Source organism: Tursiops truncatus, chromosome 1 (genome assembly GCF_011762595.2).
Source record: "Tursiops truncatus isolate mTurTru1 chromosome 1, mTurTru1.mat.Y, whole genome shotgun sequence".
Taxonomy (NCBI): Eukaryota; Metazoa; Chordata; class Mammalia; order Artiodactyla; family Delphinidae; genus Tursiops; species Tursiops truncatus.
In genome coordinates this window covers 164526357-164538890 of record NC_047034.1, presented here as the reverse complement: position 1 = coordinate 164538890, position 12534 = coordinate 164526357, and the positions used below count along the sequence as shown (strand labels likewise).

General features: G+C 56.5%; 1 protein-coding gene across 1 annotated transcript in view; it reads right to left on the bottom strand.

Annotated features, from left to right (window-relative positions):
- Positions 1 to 8173, bottom strand: part of RUNX3 (RUNX family transcription factor 3) — a 30356-nt gene extending 22183 nt beyond the window's left edge. The window contains exons 1-2 of the mRNA XM_033840860.2: positions 7477 to 8173; positions 5439 to 5595 (exon numbers count right to left, since the gene is read on the bottom strand). Of these exons, the coding sequence (XP_033696751.2) occupies positions 5439 to 5595; positions 7477 to 7761 (442 nt within the window). The 5' untranslated portion in view covers positions 7762 to 8173. The remainder of the gene's footprint in view (positions 1 to 5438; positions 5596 to 7476) is intronic.
- Between the last annotated feature and the right edge of the window lie 4361 nt (positions 8174 to 12534).

The following is a 12534-nucleotide window of genomic DNA, read 5'->3' as shown; positions in this document are numbered from 1 at the left end:
GGAGCTCTGGGCCAGACACCCACCTGGCCCTCACTCAGACCACAGGGGCGCTTTCCATGCTTTCTGGAAACAGGAAGTGCAGAGGCCTCCCGCTCCAGGCCCCACTCCTCCTGGGACCCTCCTTCGCCCCTACTGCTTCCCCTCACTCTGAGGTCTTCTCCCTCCTGGATCCTTCCCCCAACCAGTCAGGCCCTCTCCAGGGGTCCCTGGGCCTCTGACCCTTCCGTCACCTCCTTGGTACCGCAGGGTGCCAAGCCGCTGGGTAGTTGAGGTTGACAGCCCAGGGCTGGATGGGCCCCTGTGCCCCGCACTTGCCAGCTCCCTGGAGTGCTCTATTTCTCGCCTTCCTTCCTTCAGGTCATCACTGAAAAGTCACCTTTCCAGTGAGGCCCTCCCTGCTCACTTTATCTAAAGGAGGCTTTTTTTTTTTTTTTTTTAAGGAGGCATTTTTAACTTGGCATCCCTCTTAGAATTGAGCGGGCTCAGAAACTGGGACAGGAAAAGAAAAAAATGACAACTGTATTGTCCCTAGCCTCTGGCTGAAATTTAGCATCTCTCTTAAGTATGAACGTAGGCAACAAACCACAGAGGCATTACAGCGGCCCCTGTGACCTTGTCACCAACAGACGTCACACATATTTACATATCACATTACAGACGTTGCAGATTTCTTTAAATATCTTTCATGCTCGTCACAACTTCAAAGTCACGGTCGTCATCAAACCCGTTGCTAGATCTTGTTATTTAACAAGCTAACAAGGCAGCGCATTTATCACAATTTTTAAAAACGTTTTGCTATGTTTTAATATAATTGGTTTTCCTTGCCATCCTTTGTATTTTATTTCATTCTTTAAAAGCACAATTCTGAGACTGTCAAAGGGGTCCATGGGGTAATGAAAGGTTAAGAAGCTCACTCTGAAGCGTCACAGACCTTCCCACTCCCACTCAATCTGCTTGAGTTTCCCCCTAATGCTTATTACTTCTAATAATCTACCTACTTATTTATTTTATTTTGTCTCCCTTTACTAGATTATAAGCTCCCTGGGGGCCAGAACTTTTGTCTTGTTCACTGCTATGTCCCCTAGGACAGCATCTGGCATATAGTAGGTGCTCAATAAATGTTTGTTAAATGAATTAAGGGCAGAGGTTACTGCTCCCATTTTACAGATTAGGAAACTGAGACTCACAGAGGGGCAATGAGTTGACCAGGTCACACAGTATCCAGGCAGAGTGCCCAGGAAGGTTAGAATGTACTGGAGCCTGCCCCTTCGCACCGACCCTAAGCACCTACTCCTGGGGAGTGAGGAGCCCCCACCAGGCAGCAAACCACAGGCTTGCCCTGAGGTCACCAGCCCACCTTAACAGCTTCCTCCCAGTTTCCAGGCCTGACACGACCCCTCCCAGGTACCCACAGAGACCAGGGAGGGAGGAAGGGAGGGGCTGGCACTTGGGAGCAGGAGTGGGAGGGAGGGGCAAGTGTCAGGTGCCACAAGAGGCAGGGGTCCCACGAACCACAGGTGGGGAAAGCTGTCTCCCTGAGCGCCCATCACCTCTCTCTCCACCTGGCGGCAAACCCATCTGCCCACCTCTCCACTCTCTTAGAGCAGGAAGCTGAGAGGACAAAGGAGGTGGACAACTGTGCAGGAACCCCGGGCAAACTCTCAATCAGCTGGGAGCCCAGGAATTGCAAATCAAGGTGCTCCCACCGGCCCTGGTAGGAGGCGGAGAAGTTCTGTCTGGAAATAGTTGCTCCTTGGGGCTGAGAGTGGCCGTAGGCGTCCCCACAGGACCTGGGTCCCTGGATGGAGCAGCAGACACAGCAGGGTCTGGCAGTGCGCCCTTGGGCAAGTCCCTGTCTCTCTTTGCCTGGGTTCCTGTGGGACAAGCCCCACTCACTGGGGCCTCATGGACAGCGGGAGGGGACATCTCTGGGGGCCTCTGGATTTGTTCAATGTCGACCAGGAAGCCATCCACTCCTCCCCCACCAGTGGTCCCCCTAAGCCTGCACCTACACGTTGGCTCCCAAATCTGTCTCCACACACTACGGTTTCTTTTTCACCAGGTCATGACAGTTCAGGAAGTCACGTTGTTTTCATCTTTACCTAGGCCAGTGGCCCCCTCCTAGACAGCATTTTGGGGATGTGTGCTGCGTGGTCCTCAAGAGGTGGGATGTGGAAGGCAGTGGGGGGGATGCAAATGTCTAGCACTGCACAGGGCAATCAACTATTCACTCTTCCCATGTGGGAAAAACTTGCTTATGTAGATTCTCTGAGCCATGAGCCTAACTCAGTTTTAGATAAAACAAGGAAAAAGTTTTTACACTCTTTTGATATGTACTGAATTTTCTGGGAGGGAAGACAATTCTTTTTTTTTTTAAATTTTGCTCAGAATTTTGCCAAGAATTGCTCACAGCTTCAGCGAATCATGTCATTGACGGCAGTGCCACGTTCAGACTGAGTCATGTACACCTGGCCTGTCGGGTTGGCCGCAGGGGTCACGGGGCTTCAGCTAGAGGTGCAAACACCCATCCACCTCACAGTGTCTGTCATCTCGCCCCAACATTTACATATTCAAATAGATACATCATTATAAGTTACTTTTCCTTTTTCTCTCCATTATAGCTATGGAATTATATAGATTTTGAATATGCACACAGGTGGATAGATTAAGTTATCTTGCGCGTTTCAATTGTAGGATGGTAGAGGGCGTGCTGCAAAAATTTGGTGTAAGAAGGGGCACTGCGGCCGGCAGGGCGGGGACCTTGGCCCTAATCACTGCAGGAGAATGACTTGGTTTCCTTCCCTTCCTTCTCTTGGTTTACACCTTCAGGCTTATCGTGAGAGCTCTGGGGTGGTATCGTGCGTACGCCTTTACGGAAAGCTACCTTCTTGGAATTAAGACAGATTCAAGGAGTAAAATGCAAGGAAACAAGCAGAAGTTTCCATCTGGTTTCTTAGCTCTGGCAGAAGTCAGAGAGCCAGGGAAAGGCTCTGAGTCCAAAACCCCAGCCTGTCCTGCCTCCTAAAGTGGCCCAAACTGCCTGTGTCAACCACCGATCTGTTCCTCAGAGGGAATTTCCCAGTGGGCAGGAGGGGCACGGCAGATGCGGAGCTGCATGCCACAGGACCCCTGTGTCCTCCTATCTCACTGCCAGCCGCCTCCACTTCTCCCACTCGACACTTCACACTTTCTGGGTTTCCCCCACCCCCGCCCAAACCACACCATAATCAGAAAATCAGTGACTGTCACCATTCAAAGGGACTGCAAAGATCTCCTCCAGTCCCAGGCATTTGAAGTAACAAAATCTCTGACCTGTATCCAGCTCTCAGCATGTGCCAACTGATATGCTAGTACCCGTCTCCTTGATGCTCACAAAAATCCCACGAGGTAGGTAACATTATCATCCCCATGTTACAGATGATGAAACAGAGACACAGAGAGGTTAAGCCATTTGCCCAATATCATCCAGCAAGTCACTGGCAGAGCTGGAACTGAAATCCAGGTCGGCTGGTTGTAGAGCCCAGGCTGTTGAAGACCATGAGCCTCCAAGGTCTGAAAGTCCCGTCAAGTTCCACGGGCATCGGAGCGCCCACTCAGGCCTCTTCTGCCTCCCAGGACCACTGAGACTGGCAAGAGAATGGCTGTGAGGATGCCTCATAGACCCAGCCTCCTGCATCTCCCAGAGCCATGACCCCAGCCTCAGCCTTGCCTGCTCCAGGAACACGCTGCTACACAATGCTTTGGAAACCTATCTCCCTCCCGGTGGGCCTTGCAGGGTGGGTGCGGGTCTGTGGGTATAAATACCACAAAGAAATCGTTTTCAGCAGCAGAAGGGCCAGGCAGGGTCTCAGTAACACAGAATCACCGTCTCTTCGCTTTCCGGAGTTCACCTCCCAGAAGAGGGTGTAGGTGCTTCACTGGGCTCCCAAGACCGACCTCCCCTTCTGCTGCAGCTGTAGGGGGCCTCCCTCGCCACCGCCATCTGGGCCTGCGGACCTGGCCACCACCCCGCCGTCCAACTGCATCCAAGCAAGCTACCACCAGCCAGCGGCGAGCGACTCTCCACTCAGGGCTGGGGCTGGGATTAAGTTGCAAAAGGCTTGAGAGATTGGGGATGACAAAAGGGGCTTGAAGACTAATTAGGAGCAGCAATGAAAGCTTAATTCATAAAAGCAAACATTTTCCATCTATCAACCTGCAACCAGTTAAGGGCAACGTCTGAAAGAAATCTGGGCGTGGGGAAGGGAGCCAACAGGAACAGGAAATGTTTGAAAGAATGTAAACTATTTCAGTTTCATAAAAAGTAACAAGTAAACAGTTATTACATGCAAATAATGCCCTGGTTTTAATTAATGCTGAAAAGTCAAAATATGTTTGACATTTGTATGTATACACTGAGCGGCTGGAGAGGAAAAAATGGTGCCCAGATGCCCTTTTCCGAGCAGGACTGGCGGCTCAGAGGGAACTAAAACCTTAAGCAGGTCTTGTTTATTGGTGATGAAAAGTACCATTCTGCCTCCGCCTCTGTCGCAACTGGAAGCAGAGGGAACCTAGCTCACTTTCTTAAGCGGGAGGGGCCGGCTGGTGCTTGGGAAGGACACTCCCCCCTTTTCAGCAGGCTGGTCTTAAAGGGCCAGCGAGCCCTCAAGTCTCCATTTCACCCCGGCAGGGGTTCTAGAACTTCTCCACCCAGAAGTGATGACGGGTTTCAGGTCCCAGCAGCCTCCCACTCAACAGCCCCTGGCAGCAGCCACAGCGGCGTCTGGTCCCGCCTTCCTTCATATTGCCTGAGGAAGATCAGACAGGCAGGGTGGCACACCAGCCATGATTCTAGGGTGGGAGACGGCAGCCTTCAAGCTATGCTTTCCAACATTCGGCATCCTGCACTGCATTCGTTTCTTTTCTAAACCACCTTAAGGCTCGAAGAACTGGTGAAACTGTGGCTTCAGGAGACCGCAGCTGGGGAGAGGCAGCCTCAAAGTGTGGGGGAGATTCCACCCCAGTGGGGAGACTGGCTGGGGCGCTGGGGACCTAAAGACCAAGGATTTGTCTAAATCAGCCTCGAAGCATCCTGCCAAAAAAGACTGACGAGGCCCCATTCTGAAGACAGTGATAGTCTACTATCTTCTCCCAGCACCTTTGTGAGACAAGGGTGCTTAACCGGGAAAGAGGGGAGGTGTGGAAGACTTCACAAGTTAGTAAACCCCAGAAATGGGAAGAAAGTTGTGTCTTTTCCGGCAAAAGACCCTAACGTTCTTCACATCCTCAAAAGGGTCTGTAACACCCTAAGGGGTTCCAAACCGCTGTTTTCGACAGAGCTGGCCCTGAAGACCTGTTTCTGGGGCTGCCACAGGGACCCCAAGACCTCGCTCTCAGCTTCCTTCTCCCCGCCTTTGCCATTGCCAAAGTTGGGCTGGCGCGGTCTCCCTCCCGCTCACCTCGCCCACTGCGGCCCACGAAGCGAAGGTCGTTGAACCTGGCCACCTGGTTCTTCATGACGGCTGAGGCGTTGCGCAGCTCAGCGGAGTAGTTCTCATCGTTGCCGGCCATCACGGTCACCACCGTTCCATCTGGCACGTCCCCCAGAGCCACCACCTGAGGGCATGGGGGCAGGGGGACAGCTTAGGAAGGTAGAGGAGGCCAAGGAAAGAAGGGGAGGAGCTGGGCGGGCAGCTCCCCTAGGTCCCAGGCGCACTGCAGATTTTTCAAATGCGGGTTGGAGAAGAGGTTAAAAACAAGAGCGACCTGCCCCCCAATACAACAAAAATCAAAGGACAAAATCTCTACCTTCCACACCCAAATCCTAGATCAACTGGCTAAGTCACGTCCTGAACAATTTATCCTTTGAATGAAATTTAATCTAAGCGAAAGCAGTGAATGAGCGCAGGCAGTATGTTGTGGGGTGCAGTTCCTCTCTTCCCTTCGGCTTGAGCAAAAGAGGAATCAACACGCTCCTAGCAACCAAGTCTCTAAATGAAAATAATATCATCAATAATAACGGGACTGCTCCCCACATTCAATTAATGCCAGAGCCCTTTGGGGTACAAAATGTGGCCCTGAAATGCAGCCCAGGCCCAGTTTATCTGCCTCTGCAGAGCCTGAATTCGTTATGCAGGGAAAATGCAAAATGCAAAACAAACTGGTGTTTTCAGAGGGGTTTGTCCAGAAACCCCCTTTAAAGTGAGAGAGGGGCTTTTGATAGCAGGAGGATGCACCTGCTGGGAATTGCAGGATGGGGGTGGAGATGCCCCCCTAATACAGTCTCCCCCACACCCCATCCCAAGGAGCATGGGGAGGCAGATGCCTTTTGAAAAGGAATCAGACTGCAAAGGCAGTCACAGCCATTTAAACGTGGCCACCGCGTGCAGGGACTAGGGATCCAGATGGTAAAAATTTCAAGGAGAAAATGTTTGGGGTCTGATTAAAAAGGCCAGATTTCCTGTCAACATCCTGTCTTCTTTTAATTTCAAAGATTCCTTTTAAGCTCCAAGTGACAGTAAAACCTCCGATCTGAGGATTAAAGTCACACGGGCTTCCCCCTCCCCCTTCTCCCCGGGAGATTTTCCCCACTGGTATTTTAAGATGTCACCCGGGAGACCTCAAAGAGCCACTCATCCCTTTTTCCAATTTGGAGTCGTCTTAATGGGACCAAGGGCGGCCTCAGCTGCCAGGAGCCGCTGTTTCCAGCCACCTCAGGCACCCGCCACCCCCAGCCGCTGGCCCTTCCTGCCTTGCCCTTTCTCACGGCAGCTGTGAGAGGTTTAGGGGAAAACCAAGGCGTTTTCGTTTCATCTCGCTGCCCCCTTAAAAAAATGAAAATGAAACAGTCGCCTACTCCCCAGCAAAGAGAAAAAGCTCCTCTGAATGACTGGGGGTTGCCAGGGGTGGGAGCGCCCCCAGTCTCTGCCTGACATTCGGGATCCCGGCCGCAACCGTTTAGGGTTCGTTTAGGCCCCCGATCCCGGCATAGAGCCTCCCGGTGTAAAATTTCAGAAGCCGGGAGTTGACGGTGTGAGCAGGAAGTGTTTCTGAAGCAGTGCAGAAGGAGGGGTGCTGCTCCTCTGAGAGGAGGGTAGGCCCTCTCCACCCTCCGCACCCCGCCTCCGGTGTCCTCGCCCTGGTCCCGGGGCTCCTCTGCCCCGCTGCCCGCAGGGCTGTGTCCGAGGGATCCGGGCTGGGGAGGAGCGAAGCCCCATCCGCCCGTTTCCGCATCAACATCTCTCCGCAGGGCTCCCCAAGGGTGGAGGGGCTAAATCCTCTAAAAGTCGTCCGTGTCGGGTGCATCCAAGAAGGAACGCCGAAGTCCCCGGCCGGAGCGCGCAAAGAGACCGCAAGCACCCGTGGCTCGGCTGCTGGGCTCTAGCCGCGGGGTCGCGGGCACGTCCCCGCCCCTCCCTTTCTGGGGCCCTGGCTCCAGCAGCTGAGACGCCCGAAGGCGCAGGGCCGGTGTCCTCCCGCCCAGGGCCCCGCACTCACCTTGAAGGCGACGGGCAGCGTCTTGTTACAGCGCCAGTGCGAGGGCAGCACGGAGCAGAGGAAGTTGGGGCTGTCGGTGCGCACGAGTTCGCCCGCGTGGTCCGCCAGCACGTCCACCATCGAGCGCACCTCGGGTCGGGCGCGCCCGCCGGGCCCCACGGCCGCCTGCGCGCCCAGCGCGCCGCTGTTCTCGCCCATCTTGCCGCCGCCGCCGCCGCCGCAGGGGAAGGCCGTGGAGGGAGGTGTGAAGCGGCGGCTGGTGCTCGGGTCTACAGGAATACGCATAACAGCGGCCGTCAGGGCACCGGGCGGGCGGCGGCGGCGCGGCTCCCCCGGGGGTGGCTGGCGCGGGCGCCTGCTCGGCAGCCGCTGCCGCGAGAATCGGGAAAGCAGAAGCAGCCGGGCCGAGGCCTCAGGGCGCAGGGGGCGGCGCCCGGGGACGCCTCCCCTGGGCCAGCCAGCCGCGAGGCCTCGCTGCCCCGACGGCCGCGCAGCCTGTCCGCTAGTCCCGCATTCTGGGCGAGCGGCCCGCGTGTGGCCGCCCTCGCGGCGATCCCGGTTGCCTTGAGCGCGGCGGGGCCCGCGCGGGCTGTGCAGCCACCGCCGCCGCCGCCTCCCGCCCCCGCAGCCCGCTAGCGGCCTCCCCACCGACTCCGCAGCCGCAGCCCCAGAGCAAATCCTCGAGAATCAAGCGGCGGTGCCGAAACCGCCCGCGAGGGGTTAGTACCCCGGGGCCCGAGGGGGCGGGGCCGGCCCGAGCGACGCGTCGTGCAGCCAATCGGAGCCCCCATCGCGGGCACCTCGGCGGCGCTCGCGGGGGAGGAACGGGGACCGCAGAAGGCCGCCCAACGGGGAGGGGCGGCAGGCTCCGCCCCGCCGAGGACGCCCGGGGTTGGGGGGCCCCCAGCGCGACGACCCGGGGCTCCTTGAGAGTTCTGAGGAGCCGGAGCCGAGGCTAAGAATTTGTTTAAAACGTCTAGTCCCTACAGAGGCTCATTTGCCGCCGCCTCCTGACCCGGGGGCTGCAGCTGCTCTTCTGTCGCCCTTCCCGGCCGCCCGCAGCCAGGCCTCCCCACTCCAGCTGCTTTCGGCCTGTGAAGCTTGCACTCTCAGCTGGGGGCCGTGGGGGCCTCAAGGCCGGTGACATCCAGCGGGGAGCTGCCCCAAAGTGGCTTCTCACTGCCCCTACCTGTCCCGCAAATTATTTTGACCCAAGAGCCTCCACCGCATACGAGATTACGCGCGAGCCAGAGGCCTCTGCAGCTCCCAGCTCTGCGCGACTTTTCTCCCGGCCCCGGTGGCCCCGGTGCCAACCTGGGGACAGAGGGAAGGGTGTCCCTTATGCGCCCTCATCGGCTTGGGGGCGAGTAACCCCATTTCTCTCCGCTCTCCCCTCAAAATAACTTTCAGCATCGCGCAGGCCTGTGTCGTTCTTCGTTGTGGCGGCCTGAGGGTCTTCGAAAAACGCGGTGGGGCCTGAAAAACGCGAGTGTTTACTCCCGCCCCCCGCCGACCCCGCGCGCATGTAAACACTGTCCTGCATCGTGGAAGAGGACGCGAGTCCCTGGTGAGAGGAAAACTGTGCAGATAACGCAGGAATGGCTGCAAAGCTAAGGGCCCCTTCTTCCAAAGGAGGGAATTTTCCATCCACCATGTGGATGCAAACTGGCTCCCGCGGGTCCACGCCCACCTCTGCCCGGGCGGTGCGCTTGGGCCACGCGGGCAGGGACCAAAGACAGCTCTGCCGAGGCACTGCTCGCCGGCCTTGGGTCCTCGCTCCCACTCCTGGCCGCGTGGCCCAACCATTCCCCGGCGGCAAGCAGGCAAACAATCCCTTTCCCGCCTCCTAGGCCGGGCGAGGGGGCGTAGGGACAGGCTACATCGAGGAGGGGAACTGGAAAGATCAAGCCGCCATGCACACTGGATTATCGCCACAGATGCGCTCCCTGGAGTCTGGGGAACGAACGCGTGCAGAGCCTCCCCGCCGTTTTGCAGATCGGGTTGGATATTCGTTGTTTCCGGCACTCGACAGGTGCAAAACGACCGATTCCAAGCCTCGGGAGCAAAGAAGCATAGGATCTGAAGGTGGCTGCAAGATCTCGCCCTGGATCTGACACCGGCCCATCGCGTGCCATTTCGTCGTTACCAAACGAAATCAAGCCCTGCGTCCGCTCCAGGGTGGACCGGCTCTGGCCCAACCTCGACCACCTGGAGAGCTGATCCCCACCTCTGTCGGAGCCTCACATCAGTCCCTCGGGCCATTTAGAGAACAGGGACGACGAAGGTCCATCACTGGACCTTTTTATAGCGCCTACACGTCGGAGTTGCAGATCGCCGGGGCTCAGGCCCGCTCGCTCACGTGAGCACAGACACTAGCCGCAGAACTAGAAGAAAGTGAGGAATCGGGACCTTGGCGCATCCAACCTCTGGGAGCTTCCTGCCAGGTAGGGCCCGGGGCCAGGGAGGACGGGCGACGCCGCACTGCCCTGGAGCGGCCAGGACCCGCTGCCTCTGAGGTTCGTAAATCCGGTTTGTCGAATGGTTTTGGTTTGCAGCCATGCCCTTCCTTGTCTCTCCGCCTGATTTCTCCCTCTCATCCTACGGCTGGTTTACAAATGGGTTTCCTGAGAATAGGACTCCTGTGGATCTTGGCACCTGGCATAGGACCCGTCATGGCTCCAGCCCTAAGGAAGGCGCTCGCTGCCAGTGGGCGCCAGAACCAGGGAACCTGGGTTGTAGACGTAGGAGGTCGCCGGGGCCGCCGGGGGAGGAGCAGTTCCGAGATCCACCGCTAGTTGACGCCTGCACTCTGCCAGCCGCGGAGATGCCCCGACAGGCTCTGCGCACAGATGTGCGCCAGCTGCGGTCCCGCGTTCAGGCGCTGCCGGCCGCCTCCTGCAAGCTGCCCCTTCTGGACAGACCTCCCGCCCTATTCCTCACTATCTGTGCGCTACGTATCGGACAAACCAGTGGCCTTGTGGTAGACCAGAGGCTGCCCTCTCCGCCCCCAATGGACAAGGACGCTCTCTGCCTTCGCATCTCGGACACCGGAGGGCTCCTGCGCCCTCCGACCCGCTGCAGAACGTTCCCTCTGGCAGAAATGCACAGTACTTTCCTGTCCTGTTCCGGAGCGCCGGGGTTGAGGAGCACTCACAGAGGAACAGACCAGCTCTTTCCCAATTTCAACCTAAGGCAAACCTGCTTTGTCCCCACCCCAGACTGACAGACCTAGGGTCACACCTCTCTCTCTCCTTCTCTTCCCACCCCCTCTCTCCCCGTTTTTCGAAGGACAGTTACAGTTGGAAAGCTCCCAGTCCCCAAGCTGGGACACCCAGTTACCCTGTCCCTTCCCCATCTTATGTGGACAGTCATCTCCTCTCCTTCTTCTCTGGGACCGATGGACAAACAGCCCACCTAAGGGAACGCCAAGTTGTCCACAGCAGGGGGAGGAAGCCAGGAGGTCTGGACCTACCTTGGCCCAGAGCTGGGTAAACACGGACACAACCTGGAGCCTGCAGAGTCTGGGTTCTGGGAGCCACTCCTCCCGCCAAGTGTCCTCCACCCCTGGAAGGGGATCCATGGGGTCAGAATGACCCTGTGTCGGGCACCCACCTCCTGCTGCAGGAGAAGGTCTAGGAGTGCGCTCCTAGCGCACTCCCGGTAGTGAGGTGCCTGCACGTCTCTCCCCTCCCACCAGAGAGAGCGCTTCTGAGGGCAGGTCTGATTCCTAGGGAGTCCCAGTGCTTGGGGAGGGGTGAGGACCCCCCAGCCGTGCCAGATAGTGGACGTATATGCTCTGGAAAACCTAAGAGGTCCATTGGCTGTGGAAGGAGCTTTGGTCTGAGGTTCCACTGCCTGAGTTCTTCCACCACCTACTGTGATCTAGGGAAAATTGCTTAAAACCTCTCTGAGCTTCATCTGTTTCATCTGTATAGTGGGGGTAATAACAGTGGCCTCCTCATAGAATTGTGTGTAAAGTGCTTAGCACAGGCCTGGCACATAGGTGGTGCTCCATCCATTCTAGCTGGCACTGTTGTTTATACTAAAAAAATAAGTCCTGATCACCCCTTGTCCGGGACCTTTGGCAAGTCCCTTCCCCTCTCTGGGCCTCACGTTTCCCATTTGTGAAATACCCAGTTCCCAAATTCAAAGCTTCCCCAGACTCGGAACCTAGTCCTTGGCAATCCTGTCCCCCTTGGTTCTCCTGGGGGCGGCCTGGGGGAGCTAAGGAATGTCCAGCCAGAGACAGCTTGCAGGAGGGTTTTCCAGCAACCATCACAGGGCTGCCGGTGCCTGGACCTTGAGGACTCACCTTCCCCTGGGCTCTCAGACCCTCACTCTGGAAACCCACTCGCCTCACCCCCTACCTCCCCACAGACACTTTCCCAAGTAGAAACTGACCTCAGCCAGCACTGTCAGCCCTCACGCCCTCCCCAGGAGGCGGCTGTTCCCTTTATCCTGAGTCTCATGGGAGCCCCAGTCCAGAGAATAGACAGAGGACAGTCATGCAGAAGCTGATGGTTTCTCCCAGCCCGACCTGCACACCCACTCCAGAGAGACCCATGGTGAAAGCTGTTTCTTTCCTAGTGCCCTGGAACCCAAGGTGGAACATTCCTGTCCCTCACTGAGCCTCAGTTTCCTCTTCTGTGAATGGAGGTCATTCTAATCGCTCCATTTCACAATCTGGCGGGGAGGGGCATTGTGTTTCACCATATGAAAAATACCATCAATTGTTCCATGTGAAAGAAAAAGAAAGAGAATGCTGCTGTTTAAACTAGGACTTGTCTGCATCCTTATTTCAGATATATATTTATACATATGTAAGTTTTATTATATATGCTACCTATATATCATATATTAAAACATACATATATAATTAGTGAGAAAGGGTCATGAAAAACAGTAATACGGTTGAGGGGTTGCTGCCTCCGGAGTTGGGAGCCTTCACCCCCGAGAATCCATCTCTGAGGCTGTCCCTCCTGGGCAGCCTCTCAGGAAGGCTCCTGCTGATGGGGCTGGAGGAGGAGGACAAGTGGCTTCTCAAATTGCAGGGTTTTT